This window comes from Triplophysa dalaica, chromosome 19 (genome assembly GCF_015846415.1).
Source record: "Triplophysa dalaica isolate WHDGS20190420 chromosome 19, ASM1584641v1, whole genome shotgun sequence".
Lineage (NCBI taxonomy): Eukaryota > Metazoa > Chordata > Actinopteri > Cypriniformes > Nemacheilidae > Triplophysa > Triplophysa dalaica.
Window position 1 is genome coordinate 3,674,624 of NC_079560.1, and position 19,319 is coordinate 3,693,942.

General features: G+C 37.7%; 1 protein-coding gene across 2 annotated transcripts in view; it reads right to left on the minus strand.

Moving 5' to 3' along the window:
* The window catches only part of arhgap24 (Rho GTPase activating protein 24), a 71,457-nt gene that overhangs the window by 30,976 nt on the left and 21,162 nt on the right, over window positions 1–19,319 (minus strand). For both annotated transcript variants that reach the window (XM_056731906.1, XM_056731904.1), the window contains one exon: window positions 12,661–12,748. In XM_056731906.1, the coding sequence (XP_056587884.1) occupies window positions 12,661–12,748 (88 nt within the window). The remainder of the gene's footprint in view (window positions 1–12,660; window positions 12,749–19,319) is intronic.

The following is a 19,319-nucleotide window of genomic DNA, read 5'->3' on the forward strand; positions in this document are numbered from 1 at the left end:
ACCTAAAGAAAGAGTGTCACAAAATTCCACAATAATATCATAATGACACACAAACAAAGGGGGCCACACTGGACTCCAAATATCAAGTAACTGCTGATAAAACAGGCGATAAAGGACTTGCTTGGAGCAAGGCCTGACATCAACAACCACTTTGACCCTTGGTTTCTCCTTTTAAGGAGTATTATTTTTGAACACAGAGAAAGATATTTGGAAGAATGCTTATAACCAAACAGATCTTGCCCTTGTTGACTCCCATAGTACGAAAATTTACGTTATCTTTTTTTTTGTTCTGTTGAACACAAAAGAAGTCATTTTGAAGAATGTATGACAGCAAACAGTTCTGGGGCAGTCTGGCTATAAGCATTCTTCCAAATCTCCTTCTCTCTGTTCATCAGAACAATGAACATTATCAAGATTTGCTGTTTCTGACCTTTGGGTGGAGAATGATAAATGAGGTGTGACTCCCACAATGACTGAACACTCAATGTAAAGTTATTTCCCGAATCAAAATACTGAGGTCTAAATGTGAATAGAGTTTCTGACTGGCTTAAGTGGTTGTCAGGGTTTTCTGACCTGCTAGGTAACATATGTGGTCTGATATTCCATTTCCCTTAGAAACAGGGGATGTTGGACAGCCCAAATGTAGTCATCATTTCATCTTTCTTTCTTATATCATACAAAAAATGTTTTAATTGTTCTGCTCCTGGTTTTCCATCAATAAGGATATAGTCATTTAAATGTCCCCCAATGTGTTTGTACAAGAATAACATATAAAAAACCTTTGCAAAAACTGACTAATATCATCTAATCTATAGCCAACCCATTCACAAACTGGCCAAACTCTGTCTTTAAAGATGATGACTACATTAAAGATGACTGTCAGCACGAAAACAATACAGCAAATGTCAATCTCTAAACCAATACTCTGTGGTAGCCTGATTATTCATAATTTCCTTTGTGTACCTGACAAATCTCATCATATTTGTGCATCTTATTGCTAATGTCTCCAGAGAGATAAATCATAAAAACTTGTTAAACAGTCTGCTGCAATTATATTAAAATGACTTCTGGCCATAATGACTAGGACTTGTTCTGAAGTCTCTGAAGTTCAAGTTACTGTGTTTACATCACGTGACAACTGTAATGTTGCCCAAGTTAGTTTAGACATCTGTAAAGTTTTAGTAGAGTCACTCTATAATTCTGATGATGTGATTATACTGCAAGCTTGAAATACGATGCAACCACACAAAACGGTGGGCACAGCAGTTTGGAAAGTCACGGTTTATCTCATACATTTCCAAAGGTATGAGCTGTTTGGTGCAGGAATCCATCAGGTTCTATGCTATATTTTGTTTATGCTTAATTTGTTGTTTGCTCATCTGCATTTAATTTATTTATGTATAAATGTGTGAATGCATGCGAGTTTAATTACTGGAAATGCATTTATAAGAAAGGGGTGCCATGCTTTCAAAAGGTTTGGGAAGCACTGATTTAACCTGAGATACAGTAGCCTACATTGTTCCAGATATGTTTTGTTGCTTAAAAATCTAATCAATTGAGTTCAATGTTTTTACGCAGACATTTAAAATAACACATTTGAAAGCTGCAACAGCAATACTGTAAAAGTTTGTCTAACCATACCATCAAATTCCAGTACCGCCCCATCCCTAGGTGGGCATTATATGATGGAGCCGTTCTGTGTATGTTCGACGTGATTTTGCGGTGCTGCGCAAAATGACCAGCGCATGACAGCGACGTACCGCGAGAGCAATTCAAGAGCAGTGGTTTCGAATCGATCTCGCGATACTTTGTGTCGTTCACAGATAATCGCGTGCAACGTCGCATCAAGTCAAACAAACACGTTTGCATTGTTGACCAATTCATTCAGTCGTGTATCATTGCTAGAAAAGGTGACAAGTTTGCAAACGTTTGAATATCAGATCGACTTCACTAATTTCTCACAGGCAAAGAAGTAATGGCCGCAACCACCTGTAACGTATGTAACGTTACAAAACGCACAATGTTAGTGTCAACGTGAATTTATTGGTTCAGTCGAATTACGTTCGCATTTACAAATGTCTTATTTAACTTGGATTCTCCTCCCCACCTGTACAACATCTGTCAATATGTGCATAGAGGGAGTCTTACCGGGAATATCCGGAGAATAACGCACGTCTCCACAACGTAACGTCACATTCGGCTTCCGTAGAAATAAATTGAAAACGCTCACTTACTGTCGCGGCTCTCAAAAATGGCCGTTTTTGCAACTATTCTATGAATGATGTCTTACAAAAAGTGTGATGTGTTGAGTGTTTTATGTGTCACTAGAAAATAAACTGTGTTTTTACTATGGATATGATCAATTATTGATCTGTTAAAAAACACTGCTCGACCCGAATTGATGTGAGTGTATGGCAAGCACTTTAAATGTCAAATAAATATATAAAACACACTGTGTTGATTTATTCTGACAATATTTATGTAAATAAGCGATCGACCACGTGGGGGCAGCAGAGTCCTCTGCTCAGAAAAATAAGGCATTGATTTGTTGCTGTCACAAACTGAGTTATCAGACAGGCACAACTGATGTGAGACACTAGCAAAGTTTATATTAAACTTTAAGTGAGAGATATGTTTTAAAACAATAAAACGTTTATGCACGGTTTCACAGACTAGATTTAGGCTAGTCCCAGTCAACCCATTTTCATTTATTTTATAATTTAAACAAAACAGGACTAGATTTCTTTCATACTATATATAAATCAATACTAATAAAACATATCTTGCATGTGTATTCTGTATATCCTTTTAAGTGAGCAGCAGACAGCAACAACTAATCAAAAAGAAGTCCTCAGGATCTAATATCTCATATATTCACCTTCTGTATTCAACAAATCATTGTTGCTTTGCTCTCAGTGGGGTTTCAGAGAATTCACAGCTTATGAGTGAGTCATGCAGTCGAATAGGTTTCGGTCAATTTACAGTATGTTAATTGAAACCAATTCTGCTTTACAAGAAAGGGAGAGATGTGTTACACCTTCGTGTGTGTCTGCGGTTTTGAAAGAAAGCGAGAAAACAAGTTCTTAACGCAAACCTAAAAACCGTGTGGGTTATGAGATCATGAAATGCTATAATGGACTTACGATGGAAGTAAGTCTATACTGAGAAGCAGATGGTTTCAAAGCAGAAACCACATGTTTTTATTCTTTTCTATAAAAGTGTGTTTTTTGAGCTGTAGTTCCTAACGTTAGTTACAACGTGTGGATATATTCTGAATTTTAGAAATTGCTCGCATTTCAATTCATGTTTCCTCCGATGAATGGTAGAACCAACGTGTAATTAAAAGTTCTCCTAAGTTGATTTACTGCCTTCTAACTGATTGAACTCCCTTTCCTGTATATACACATAGAAAGAATGTTGTCTGGAGGGCAAACCGCATACTCTACCCAACATCCCCTGCACGTGTTTCGGCACGTCCCACATGCGAACCCATCATAACAAATATCAATAACAAACATCTACGTCACGGCACACTCGTTCCATCTGGGGAGACAGATAATGATGCCATCCATATGAAAAGGACACATTCCGATAGAACAAACCACCCAAAGAGCCTTGCTCTTGGAAGTTGAATTACAATATTTTCTTGTTTTGAGAGTTTATTAATGCCCTTTGTACTCTGTACTTCCCCCAAATGCTTTTCAACATCCAACTGTTGAGTGTGTAAACAGACAAATGAATACAGGTCACGCAATGTGAATGTGTCTTGGGTTGTTTCACACCCATAATGAACTCCCTCACACCATCTTTAGCTGTCCGCACACACACCTGGACACGGGCCAGTCTGCCCGCTCACGACAATGGAGAGCTTTGTCATATCGCAATGTCTGCTTCAGTTCTGCAGGACAGATTTAGCATTCTGGAAAGGGTTCGTTCGATATTCGTGCTGGATCTCTTTGGGCTCTTTTATTGCCCGGGACATCTTGGTCTATTTTCCATCTGCTCAAAAGGGACAAAAATGCCATTTAAAGACAAGGCATTAATTTATAACTTTAGAAACACGCAGAGATTCCCTTTCACTGCTGTGAAATATCCAGAAGGTCTTTTTCACCAAACACAGCTACACCCCGAATTTGAAGGTCACAGAAGTTTTCAGTGTATGGTACTTACTGTCCAAGGCTTCAAAACAAACGCTTTGGACATTTGTAGCGATCTTTAACCCATGCTTTGTCCTGTACGAATCGAAACTATCTTTTAGAAAGAGAAAAGAAACCCATCTTAAAAAAGACCAGTGTGCGTGACAGCAAGATCCGTGACTCACCACTGATCCAGATAAATATTCCAGATAAAAAACTTATCAATGATAAGACTGTACTTTGTATAAATAATGAATATGAAAATTCTATACAGAATACATTCTATAACATAATTCTTTTTAAGTATGTGGTGTAGAATGAAGATAAATGTGGGTGTTTGTGTAAAAGCAAATATCCACCTGGAGTCTGTGGTTTTGACTGTGGCTCATTCATCCATTTGATTGCTTATTAGGGCATGTTGGAAAAACAAAAAAAGCAAAAAAGACTAAATCGTTTTAAGAAATATATACATAAGAATGTACATTATTTCTACCCAACAAATATGCAAGTGTTGAAAGAAGCACAAGGTCTCAGCAATTTTTGTAACAGGTGCATTTTAAAGAAAAAACTTTATATCATATATATCAAATAAGTAATTATATATTCAGGCTTTGGGGCAAAGCAAATGAAAGAATATAAGAATCCACTATACTAAAGACGCATGATGGTCACCATCATTTTTCATACAGACCTGAATGATCACATCCTGCTGTGTTTGTTTTTGCCCTGCGTGTCTTTCTATTAATTAGGTACCATGTCATCTTGTTGCCATAGTGATGACGAAACGGGGGTCAAAGGCTATGATGCAAAGCTTTCACGACATGCTCTTCATGCCCCTGTGAATAAAACCTACAAGCCCAGCGTGCGAGGCTACGTTTCAACTAAAGCAATAAAACATTCACCCACTGTACAGGTGCTTTCCTTTTCAATGTTTAGCTGAGAAATATTCTTCTCTTTCTGTATGATTTTGAAAGGTTTCTTTAAAAGCTTCAATGATGCTTGGGAATGGAAAGCTTATGACACAAACCCACATTAATAAAAAGTTGAATTTCTTCAAACACTTAAGCTGACACTTAAAAATGTATGAATATTGCATTAGAGAGCAAAACACACACCAAAGAGGCAACTGCAAACAAATGATGTTGGAATTAACTTTTCTGAGCCATGTTTGCAACTACTGTAAACCAACTGGTCTCAACTGTTTCTTCTGTAAAACACAAAAGTAGACATTTTTAGAAATGTCTCAGTGGTTTTGTGCTCATACAATGGAAGTCAATGTTCTTTGGTTACCAGCGTTCTTCAAAATATCTTCTTTTGTTTTCTGCAGAAGAAAAAAGTCATATAGGTTTGGAATGAGAAGAGGGTGAGCAAATGATAAATGAATGCTAATTTTGAGTGAAGTGTTATCCCCTTCAACTATGAACAGAACAAAACAAAACCTTTGAAAACCATGCAGACAGTGTCCAAAAAACATCTTCATTTGAACAGTGGATTCATTGTTTAACAGTTTGTCGTAAACTGTCTTTGACTTATTGCCTCATAAGATGAAATTTTAAAGTGTGTCTTAAAAATGTGGACAACTGTCCACTGTATGAACAAATATCATATCACGGTATCTTCTCATGAACACAAAAGACAGAAATATCAGCTACGTTGTGCTGGGTCTGACCTTTCACCTTCTTTATTATAAATGTACAGTCTGTGGTGAGGTGCCCGTGGGGATCGCATTTCTGAAAGCATGCAAGATATGCAAGGAGCGGTCAGAGTGACATTGCATGATAACACAGTAGATTTACTTCTATAGCTCTCTCTTTCCCTCACCTGCCTGAGCCAAAGGCTTAGGTTACCCCTGAGAGGCATGACGGATTAAGAATGAATACGTTTGGAGTCGTGGAACGCAACAGCTTTTATTGGGTGCTCCACAAACAAAGCCTTAACTGGTAGAAATAAAGGTTTCTTTGCAGCTTTTTACATTGTCATGAAAAAACACGTACGTCTTAATTTCTTAAACTCTTCATTTGAAAGAGTTGTTGATGTATACCTTGCAGTCCAACAACAAAAAATACTTTTTTAGGAACCAATAAACTTGTTCAATGCTCATTGCAAACTACATTTAAAATTAACTTAAATTAAAATAAACAATAAAATAAAATGACGTGATATTAGTTCATTTGATCCCTAAATTGCAAACAAAACATACATATCTGAAAATAACTGCAAAGCCTTGCAAGCACTTTTATTGAAAACTGGAGCCAGTTCTGGTGAGTCATATCCAAAGCGGACAACATTGACTTAATTGGGCTTGTTTGTTATTCCGGCTATAATACAACCATCCTGGTGGGAAGCTGAACCAATATGTAAAATTGAGATCGCAGATCAAGCACACGAAAAACATCTGAACAGTCGGAGGTAAACGAGAGCACAAAACAAGAAGAGATGCAGACAGCAACAACGCCGTAAATACTCATCGCAAACAGAAGAGCTGTGACCTTCAGACAAAAGCTCAGGATTTCTCAGTCAAGCCCAAGGCCTCCTGACGGGAGCCGTCCAATTAAAACCCTGATTAACTGCGCCTGTAATTCTACACGGGTTCATGTCATGAGAGCCAGCGAGAGGAGGACATCAAAACTCCTCTGGAAGAACTTCAAAGACCCACCCATAGTTTTTTTAATAACTTAATAAACACAATGGCTTTGAATGGCTTTTTGGTTACTTTGGATAAATGTATCTGGCAAGTGTAAGAATGGAAAATGTAAGTCAAACTGATTCCATTGCTTCCTCTAACTTTTCACTTTGATATATTTGGTAGTTAGTGGTCCTGGTGCTGCAGTAATGACCCAGTGTCCTGCGGTTTCAGTGGGCAGCCCGTACGAGCCTGTGCTTGTGAATGAATATAAAGCAGAAGAAAGATGAAAGGGAGACAGAAAGAGAGTGAGAGGGGTGGAGAGAGAGAAAATGAAAAAGAGTGAGAGATGATTTGTGCTGTAATTAAATCACAGTAAAAGTGAGAATAATGGTTTGCCGCGGGAGACTCAGCAGCGAGCTCCATTAGACTCTCATTGATATAGGCCAGATAAATGTAGAGAAATAATGAGGGAAAGAAAACAGGAAAGAAATAAAGAGAGAAAGAGACAGCAGGGTGAGAAAAGACATTAAAAACGAAACGACGAAGAAAGGAAAAGAAAAAAGAAAGAAAAGTCAGCGAGTAAATAAAAGAGGGGTGAGAAACCTCTTTTTTTCATAAAAATTCTCCAAAACACAGAATTAAAGGAGTTTTCACCTCAAAATGAAAATTCAGTCGTCATAACTCAACCCTCTTTTCATATGACTTTCATTCTTATGCAAAACACAAAATAATATATTTTGAAGAATGTTGAAAACAAAACTGTTGGTCCTCATTGACTTGTATTGGATTTGGGTCCATACAGAAGTGAATAAGGATGGTTTTTGGTTAGCAAATTTAAAAAAAATAGATATAATTTATGTTTTGAAAGAGAAAAAGGGTGTTGTCTCTATCTCATTCTGCAGGTGTTCTCTGTAGTGAAACCACACAGATTTAGATTTCTGGCTCCTCTGGATTGATTTTACTCCCACTCATGTCCATGAAACAAAAGACGTTTCTACTTTCATGGCCTAACATTGACCACACACACTGACCAAACTCATCTCCATCCACAACAATTCCAGAGATATCAACCCACAAAGCATTGAGACATGAATCCGGCATCCGTTGGTCTCTCCAGTAGGCTTTTGCCCAACCAGTAGGTGAGTATTAAACTGGTTTATTGGGATGTCAGTCAGCCATATATAAACTACAAGCAGATAAATAAATGATCAGTGAATAAACAGTAGTCCAGGTATAGAGTTGATTTATAAGTTCACGAGACAGGGACCATTGGTTTGGATCCTCATGATGTGTCTGTTTTGTTTCTCAAGAAGATTCTGCTGTTATTATCATGCTATTGTCACGCCCTGTAATGTCAATATTTAATATTTAACTGCTGATCAGAGGCCACCAAAGTCAATTTTCACAGTATTACGACAGAATTTTTTTCTGCATGATAAAAAAAAACATACGAGCAGTTTGCTGCAACAGAAGGAGCAATAAAAAACGAAATAAACGTTTAAAGATGAATAATTAATTAAATTTCCATTGTGCCTATAGAAGGAAAATATTTTTACTCTGGCTTCTCTCAAATCCAAAGAAAGAACACCGGGAAATTGGAAAGAAATGCTAAAACTACACTATATTGTGAAAAGTAACTTTTACATTTATGCGTTTGGCAGACAATTTTATCCAAAGCAACATCAAATACATTAAATACAAGTTTTTGGTTTTCCATGTGTACATTATTGTTGTGTCCAAAAATCGCAAACTGTGACAGTATGTAGTGAACCTATCGGCCGTTAAAACAGTACGATCTAGAGAGTATTACTGGGAGTAGTATGAAAACATTTCAGCATGTATTATGGTCATGTGACCCATATGCTCTTTGACCAATGACGTATTAACAACAACCTATACGTGTGCGTGATAAAAACATAATTTAGTTACGAGAAATTCATTTATTGGCACGTACATTAAAACGGACGTCCTCCTAAAAGTTTTCCACTATTCTTGAAATTGGACCGTTGCTCAGCTCCCGTGGCATCATGGGATAGAAAAGTGTCCATCCGATCCACACTCACAAATCTCTGAGTATTTCTTGACTACTGTTTTTTGCATTCTGAGGTTTCGGACATACTATTCATGACTGCTATACTTCTACTTCTATACTTATTTTGACCTACAATATAGAATGGAAGGAGGCGATGTCGATTGCTGCATGTGTTTTTACCAGTCGAGCTACAGGAACAGTTGCAAATTATCATTTAGTCCTGACTGAAAGATATATTTACGTCCATCTCAACATGGATTCATTCTCCGCCTCTTATCTTCCAGAATTAGTGAGTTTCAGAGGTGTTGAATGACTTTATTTAGCTGACTCTTCTCTCACTAAAGTACTAACAGATGGAGGCGTTTAGCCAACACCTTTGGGAAGAACCACATTAAAAACTATATAAAGATCTTAGATTTAAATAAACTGAGTGATGCTTGCTAGCAAAATTACAGTTTCTATGGAGCCAAACTGTTTGTTGCCGTCTGGTTGTTAGTCAGTGAGTCGTTTCCCTCTTTCTATGAGGTCTCTTCTATGACAATCGATGGGATTCACGATTTACAATCTGCCAGAAGACAATCAAGCACAAATGGGTAATTCAGATGTTGCATGCTGAAATAAAACATATTTAAGCTTTCGGTTATCAAGATACAAGCAGCAATGTTTTCAAGGTTCAACATTAAATGAGAAAGACCTTTCATCCCGTCGTGACATTAAAATTCAGTCCGTGTCATCCCCAAACAAAACACTCCCATTTGTATTTATGAAAGATGAGAGGAAATTAAATGCACTTTTACAACCTCGTTTCAGGAACAGACTTTTACAGCATTACCTCCAAAAAGCCTTTTTCAAGGACAAGTGATTTCATAGCTAATGCAGCATTGTGAAATAAAGACTGGTGAGACGCAAAACTGAATAATTAGCATAAAGATGATGAAACGCAATGGAAAAGTGCACGATTCACTCGTAAATGCCATCACGTAAGACTAATGAGAATGATGTGCTGAACAACGCCGTCGGTTTTTTCACAGTCTACCAGAATTTGGACTGAAAATGTGCAATAAATCCCTGTTTGTTGGCATGGTGTTCACGCTCGTGCAGCTTTCTGACGGTGATATACGAAAGAGGAAACAAAAAATATGTGGACACAAATCACAGGTGCATTATGGGAACTCATTTGTGGTAGTGATAATTATATTGGTGACACAGTCGACATGGCATTTAAGAGTCAGTTATTAGTAGATAAAGCTGACAGGGTCAACAGCCAATGATGTGTTTTATATTAATCTACTTTGTAAAAAGCCTCTATTCATGTAAATGCCATGACACCGAGTCAAACTTATCAAGCACCTGAAAAGATTTTTGACCTCTACAAATTAGCAAAATCTGCGAGACAAAAGTGTATTGTGCTCGCTTGCCTTCCAAAAACACAGCTGACATCATGGATGATAAAATTCAGATAAGTTAAATGTCAAGGTTGACATCATACGAACTTAGATGCTACACTAGCGGCTGTTTCTAAGTTCCGTGAACAGTCAAGCACAAGTTGACTTTAAGGTAGTTATACAAATGAACAGTTTAGAAATTTTGCATGCTGTTGTGTGGACACAAAAAAATCGAATTGCTAAATTAACACAAGACGTTGAAATGTCACCATAGTTGCGTATCAAACATGAAAGATCATCAAACACAATCTTACCTTAAAAAAACTACTAATTTATATGAATTCGAATGGTTTCGTTTTTACATTTTAGTAAGATTTGCTTTCTCACCAGTGATGTTAGGATTAGTGATGGAGCTTCAGTATTGCTTTTTTTCTAGTAATCATGCGTTTTTGTATGATTCACAATGTACGAATTCACAAACCACCTTCTAAAATAGTAACAAATTCTTGTGAGATCAGGCTGCGTTATCTCATGTTTTTGGGATCTAAATCTCATCGTTTTTATAACTGGAGGCCGTGCAATGCTGTGGAATCTGAAAACATTGCTCTTTGCAGTGAGTGATGACAGAAAATGAAATGCTGACTGTTCCAAGATGGCGGACACGCTAATGTTTGAAGAGCAGACGAATGCAGTACACATATCTATGGTACCCATTTGTCACTAACAACACCAACCAGACACAAACGAGCCAACAGTACACTTAAATAAAGAGAACTGACATATAAAATTCAGTTGGGGAAACTCGGGGAGACGTGAGATCACCACAGCCCTTAAGAAAACCCACACATAATCACTATTTACTCAAGAAACGATTGAGATATTTTCCCTTCCAACAGAGGTGCAAGTAATACACCTTAAGCTTCAACTACTCACGGTAAAAAGGAGGCTGGGAGAGAATGGAAAGAGAAATATAATGTTGTCAAGATAATTGTTATCACAGTGTGTGCTGTCATGCTAGGACAGGCAGATCAGACTGCAGTCGTGTGTTCATGCAGACCCACCTGAGAGTCCCTCGGTTATCTCAGTCTGTCTCTGATAAGATGTTTTCAACTGCTCTTTCTCACCAACAGTCTAACCGCTGGGAAAACAACCCATCCTTCAAGTTTCCTATTTAAGATGTGAATCTTGACTCAGAAAAAATCGATGTTTCACAATACTCCATCCCTGAGTCATGGTGATGTTTATGACCACTGGAATAAAACTATACTAAATGATTCCAAAGTATTTTAAAGGGGTAGTTCACCCAAAATATTCTGTAGCATTTACCCCCTTATGCCTTCGAAATATTTGTATATGACGCTTTCTTCTGTGGAAGACAAAAGAAGATATTTTGAGAAATGTCTCAGCGGTTTTGTGTCAATGAGAGTCACTGTTGTTTGCTCCAACATTCGTCAAAATGTCTTCTTTTGTGTTCTTCAGAAGAAAGTCATACAGGTTTGGAATGACATAAGGGTGAGTAAATAATAAAAAACGATTTATTTTGGTGTGAACCCTCTCTTTAAGATAATATAATAAACGGTATATAAAAACAAATTAAAAAACAGTAGGGTGTGTGGTGACATCACAGATATCTTTCAGATGTTAGTCTTTCTGTCAGTGGTTTGTTTCGATTGTATACACTGTCAGAGTCGTGCCAGAGCTAAACAGGAAGTAGCACTCCAGTTTTGTTGACCTTTAATGCACTTGTATGTCCTTAATTATTCAACAGCCACTGCAAAAGAGAGAGACATCTGTGTTTATCTCAACCATTTCTAAACACGTCTACATCACAAAGCGATGCGATATACAAATGACAGCCGGTGGTGAATCTACGAAAAACTAATAACCCACAAACTTCAATGAAAAAACATCCGTGGGAGTGTTTACAACAACAGTCTAGCAACAGGTTTTTCAACCGGGAGCATCCCTGAAGGCCTTTTAATACGGTACCAATGCAAGAAGATATTAAAAGAAAGAATAAATATATTTCAGATAGATTAAAGGAAGAGTTTGCCAAAAAGACATCATGTAAAACCTGTATGTGACTCTTCATTATGTGGAACACAAAAGAAGATATTTTGAGAAATGTATTAGTGGTTTTGTGTCCATACAGTGGAAGTCAATGGGGGTCAATGCTGTTTGGTTTCCAACGTTCTTCAAAATATCTTCTTATGTGTCCTGCAGAAGAAAAATATCATGCAAGTTTGGAATGACATCAGGGTGAGTAAATGATCCATTTGCTTCATACATTTAGATCACCACTTCCGTGATTTTAAGAGGCAAAATTCAGCGGTATTGAGATGCCCACAGTCTGTTCTCATTATCGCTGATTGATGTGTTTGAAGACCTCTCCTCCACGAATGAGTGCACCGCGGTCCTCTCGTGAAAGCCAAAGCATGGGCTTAATGTAGAAACAGAAGTCGTAAAAACATTTTCTCTTACCTGCGAAGACTTCAAAGAGGAACTTTCCACCTTCGTCCCCACTGCTGGGATGTTCCGTGACTCTGTTTCCAGGTAGAGAAATGGTTCCCTAGAGCAGCCAAAAAATAAAACAAGACAGAAACAAAACGGTGAGACACAAACTGTTGAGGGACGCAAGACAGCTGAGGAATAAATCTCAATCGAAAAAAAGATCTTGAGCACATTACCAATTGTAGGAGCAAAGAAAATGCATTTGGTTTTATATAAAACAAAGAAATGTTTCATGCCAACTGAAGATATTTACAATATATAAGAATAAATAAATTAGGAAGTATAATGCAATAATTTATGGACTGTATTCAATTAAATGAAAGAAATCTGTAATTTTAAAGGGATAAATCACCTAAAAATATTCTGCCATCATTTATTCCTCATGTTTTTAAAACCTCTATATGACTTCTGATCTTCCGCAGAACACAAAATAAGATATTTTAAGAATGATGTTTGTGTCTATACAATGGAAGTCAATGAGGTCCCAAACTGTTTGGTCGCCAACATTCTTCAAACATCTTCTTCGAGTTCTGCAGAAGAAAGTAATGTGAAACGATACGGGGACGAGTTCCATTCCATTCCATTTTCTACCGCTTATCCGAACTACCTCGTGTCACGGGGAGCCTGTGCCTATCTCAGGAGTCATCGGGCATCAAGGCAGGATACACCCTGGATGGAGTGCCAACCCATCGCAGACGGGGACGAGTTAATAATGAATAATTAATTTTTTTGGTGAACTATCTATTTAAGATACATACAAGTACAGTATACATACAATAAAATAACATATTGTGTTCTCTTCTCTGATTGGTTAAATATGAAACACGTTTTGAGAAAATCCTGCATGACTGACAGTCCCACACAGTCAACATTCCTAAAACATGCTAGGCAATTTTTTCACCTGTATTTACAATATTGGTATCATTCTGTAGAGCTCATTTACGGTATTCGGGGGAACAACTTTTGAGGTCTAAACTAGACGCCTTTGTGGTGTAGTATCTCATATCTGTGACACAGGAGCTTAAAATGGCATGTTTTAGTGGGGGAGAGAGAAGAAGAGATAGCTCAGTTTCATTCTTATCAAATATCTGCCCACATGCTCAGTATCCAGTGTCCGGCACATGACGTCCCCAGATACAGAGAACGTTTATAATTCAGACATTATGATACTTTACATAGTAGCTGATACATTAAAATCTCTACACTTGGGATTGGTATACGTGACAATGTTAGCAGGGCCCTAGGTAAGCTCCTTATCTACTGTATGGAGGTCTAGGATTTTTTCCAATTTTATGCACTTTATTTGTGCATTTGGCAGATGCTTTTATACAATCTATATATTCAATTATACTTGCAGTAATAAACTATACTTTTTAAAAATTTGTATAAAACTAATTTAGTAACTTACTTAGAGCAAACTTGTGCAAAAAAATGTGCTACAGGTATTGAACTTCATCAAACGTACATGTTCACATGTAGTTTAGTTGCAATACAAAAATAAAACTTTGTTGTATACTAGTTGTGAAGCTTATTACTTCTACACATAAACTATACAACATAGTTTACTTTTATGAACTTAATAGTGGACCAATTTAAGCAAAAGTAGTATTAAAACACTTACAAGCATACTATTTGTATACTGATATTAGTAACGTATCCATACTACATAAAGTATACTTAAAATATACATAAACGTCAGGTAAGCTCTTCATTTTAACACTTGTTCTGCATAAAGCAGCACTTATACTGTAACTAAGCAGAACGTTCTTGTTTCGCATTTCTTTGGTTCTTCTAAAAGACATCATAAACACATTTCATCCAAAAATGCCACAGGCCAGTTCTCTTTTTCTAGACTTCTCGGAGTCTTTCTACCATTAAGACACGTTTACTATGATATAAGCCCGGCTAAACAAGACCTTATAAAACACTTGGTTCAGATTGTAGGGTTCCTGCACATAAGTGGTGCCTGTCATGGTAATATAATCTTTGTGAAAGGTAAAGTAAGTATAAAACAGCCACATCTGACCATCATTACACAATGACCTCTGTCTCCTCAGGGTTTTAAAATCACTGCATGCGGTGCAATGACTTGCCTATGTCGAAACATCATAAACCTTTATAGGAGCTTACTGCTGACAGCAAGTTTCTGATGAAGGTAAACTCAAGCGTCTTAAAGGGCAGAAACATATAAGGAGAATTTGCGGTGCTCATGAAGATAGCAGTGTTTTTAACCCACAATGAGGTCGGTCACTGGTTGATGTGGGCAGCAGTTCCTGTTTGGGACCGCTTTTAGAACGGGTGGCTCGAGGGTGGGTTGTCTGAGACGAGAAGCTTTCAATTACAAGCATTTTCGTTGCCCCCAGAGGCGTGCCGTGTGGAAAACATGGAATGATGCATTATCAAATTGTAAGGAACAAAAATCTATGGAAGAATATGTTGCCCTGTGTTCGAAAAACACAACACGAGAAAAACCACAATCACACAAAGCATTCTGGGTGATCTGAACACACACAAAAAATGTGAGAAGAGGAAATGAGATATCAAATCGTCTCAGATCGCTGCGGCGCTGCATCATGAATCAGAGGTTAGCCTAATATAATCTCAGGAATTTCCCTCCCTGCATAAAAGAAAAAATCAGAACAAAGTGAAAAAATGATTTGTTATGTCACCCGTATTTATCTTTAATTAGATTTCAGTCCCTGTGGTGCCAAAATCAAGTTAGTTTCTCAGAAACGTCCATACATAGAGCTATCGGCATGTGGGAATCCTCCTAAGAGACACAAAATCCAGTTCCACGACGGATCAGAGAAGCTCTCTGCTTCTGTTTATCCTCCAGAGGAGATTGATGGAGGATGACTAAAGAGAACGGGAGGAGATAAAACAACCAGAGGGCGACCCGGTGCTTTGGTTTTAAGGCCCTTGGAATTAATTAAGGAAAGCCATTTGCTATGTAATGGGCACATTAGGTGAATGTTTGAACATTTAACCTTGACTTCTCTCAGTCGGGGCCCTCGTTTCTTCATCTTTAGTGGCTCCTGTCTGTCTTGAAGCACTTTTTCACACTTACTGGTCGATCTTTCAGTCTTTATGTTTTTAAATACACAGGTTTTTGCCTGCAGCGAGTGTTGCTACAGCGAGTACGGCGACGTTCAGGTGAAATATGTGCAGCTATGTTTGTCAGAAGGTCAGAAGAAATGTCAGAAGACGAAAGAAAATGCAAAATTAGAATAAAATTAACAGACATTTTGGTTTAGAATAGAATATTTTTGTCAATGTTTTCGGAACTAGAAAGTACGGAAATAGCTCACTTGTACAAGTATACTACTTCAATTCAAGTTTATTCATATAGCGCTTTTCATAATTTGCATTGTTCCAAAGCAGGTTTACAGGGGCAAACAGGAAAAACAGATAAGTTAAAACACAGCACAGTGCATGGTGTTTATAGAACAAGCTAGATCATTCTAATAAATAATATCTTATTAATAAATAAATGCAGTCTACCGTTGAGCAAGCCAACACTGCTTGTACATTGATCCTTAAATTGATGGGCGATCCTTATTACATAAAGTATACTTAGAAATGTACATGACCTTTAGTTAAGTACTGATTTATAATACCTTAAACATAAGACATTAATAAAAAATGAACGAGAAATGAGTTAAAGGAAAAGGTACAAATATACCATGTGTCGTTTGGTGTGACAGCAAAAATGTAGATAACAAAGTGTTAATAATATTGAATATATGAATAATAATTATTTTTATTATCATTAATATTAGTTTTAATATAAAACAGCATAAGGCAGATTGATCTTCATTGTCAGTTTGTTTTACTACATTTTTTAAGTCACACCATACTGTATGTGCGGTTTACTTGTCAACAACCCATAAACACAGTAAGGTACAGTATAAAACATGGTATCGATCCAAATTAATTAAGTGTATTTTTAAGAGATTGTGAATAAAGATTATTCTTTAGAAAATTGGATGATATTAAAAAAACACGGTCAGGTTTGCATTTGTGTCGACTTTAAATGATTGGAAAAGCACCAAACTTATTAAAAAAGAATTGTAAACTCAAACAACAATTAACAATATTAGTTAATTTTGAAAAAATAAATGAGTTTATGGAACGCATAACAATCTTGACTAAAAGGTTTTAGGTTCAAACTCGACATAATCCATGAATATCACCGCCGTGCCCTTGAGCAAGGCATTCAAACACAGCCTACTTCCAGGAGTCTCTTGAGAAGTTAATTATCGTCGTTCAATTATAGACATCATAAATATTGCCTCTCGAAATCAATTTAAAGAAACATTTCCAACCGAGAACTTTAAATGCAAATACTTGCCACTTAAGCATCCACACATCTCTGCTGAAAATCATTACATTCTCATTTAACATAACGCAGGTGGAAAAACAGCTAGACTGCCAAGAGTTTCAATCTAAATCTAATTCTGAAAAGGGCAACATCCATCCGTCCGTTTTGAGAGGTCACGTATTGCTTCAATGGCGAATGTGTTTCTCTATTTGCTGAAATGTGTTGTGTGCCACTCAAGCTGAGAAGACTAAACCTAATTACTGGCAGTAATATTATAAATGCTCGTAACAGCAGACGTTTGGGAAATGGAATGGGGTTCGGCGTCTGGCGTACCTGGAGAGAGACACAACCAGACTGCAGCAGTTCAAAAATGCGATTAAATTCAACTTTCCATTACCTACATTCAGACCAATGTATTATTTTCCCAAAAGAGATGCTCAGGAATATCTGGGAATACAGATATGGATACTCTGTATGTATCCTGACTGTGCACCGATTGTATTATAATGTTTCATCAGTCTTTCTCGAGACCTGCTTCAGAAATCAAACAGAAAATGATTTTAGTTTAGAATTTGTGGGCGAAAACATTATACCTGACTTACAGTAAAGTAAGAGCAGACTCGTTGTGAATTCTGAACTGTGGTCAGATGTGAGGATGAGAACATAATGCATTCACATGTGAGACCTGAGGGAACTCCAGATCTCCAAAATATTATATCTCTGTGTTTATTGTTTGTTCTGTGAGGTAGAAATTCAATCTAAACATACATTTGTTTCGGTTTAATCGGAGCTCAAACACCGTTGAGATATACAGCAACATCTCTGAGGGTTAAGTGGGTGGGCTACCTTTCACAACTAACTTTTGTAACTTCTGGATGTCTAAGAACAATTGTTGAGAACTTCTGACAAGTACATGACATGTTTTGCACCTCTGCTTCCTTAAACACAGTATATTTAAAGTCGACAGCTTTGTTTTGAATCTGCTTGTGAATCTGTCTTGTGTCCACAAAAACAGAACTTCTAAAGCTGCATCATACCTGGAATAGAATCTCATATAGACAGCAACTTCATAAATGTTCAGAGACATTTATGATTTTGACACATTTGCCCGATGCATTCTTAGAAAAGAATCCAAATGCTTGACTCTTGAGATTTAATGTCAAACAAAGCTACAGTATGTTTAAATGTCATGCAATTCAGAATATTGCAGAACACACATCCTTCCCAAAACATGACAAATTGTTCACAAGAGGTGTTCATTTGCCAAACTCGCAAAATCATGTTTTTTATGTGTTATGATGTTTTTATTGTGTTACTTAGCTTTATTTTTTAAGTTACCATCTGTTTCAATCTGTTCTTACAAATGAACTCTTCTATACATCTTGGGCTTTTTATATAAGTATTGTATTTACAAACATTTACAGTAAAGGATTTTTTTTACAATTCTAATACGTTGTGTTTTAAAGTGAGTGTCACACATCGCAGGATGAGTGAAGAACAAAAGATTTTAGGAGAGAGATCATAAGAGTTGAAGGAGATAATAAATGTTATAGCCGTGGCCTAATGACACAACCTTTGTCTGCTTGGAACATAAATGATCTTCCATTTCATCTCTTCTCCAAGAGACAGCGAGAGAGAGAGAGAGAGAGAGAGAGAGAGAGAGAGACGGGAGAGAGACGGGAGAGACGGGAGAGAGAGAGAGAGAGACGGGAGAGAGAGAGAGAGAGAGAGAGAGAGAGAAACGGGAGAGAGAGAGAGAGAGAGACGGGAGAGACGGGAGAGAGAGAGAGAGAGAGAGAGAGAGAGAGAGAGAGAGAGAGAGAGAGAGAGAGAGAGAGAGAGAGAGAGAGAGAGAGAGAGAGAGAGAGACGGGAGAGAGACGGGAGAGAGAGAGAGAGAGAGAGAGAGACGGGAGAGAGACGGGAGAGACGGGAGAGAGAGAGATAGAGAGAGAGAGAGAGAGAGACGGGAGAGAGACGGGAGAGACGGGAGAGAGAGAGAGAGAGACGGGAGAGAGAGAGAGAGTGAGAGAGAGAGAGAAACGGGAGAGAGAGAGAGAGAGAGACGGGAGAGACGGGAGAGAGAGAGAGAGAGAGAGAGAGAGAGAAACGGGAGAGAGAGAGAGAGAGAGAGAGAGAAACGGGAGAGAGAGAGAGAGAGAGAGAGAGAGAGACGGGAGAGAGACGGGAGAGAGAGAGAGAGAGAGAGAGAGACGGGAGAGAGACGGGAGAGACGGGAGAGAGAGAGAGAGAGAGAGAGAGAGAGAGAAACGGGAGAGAGAGAGAGAGAGAGAGTTGGGAGAGGATGA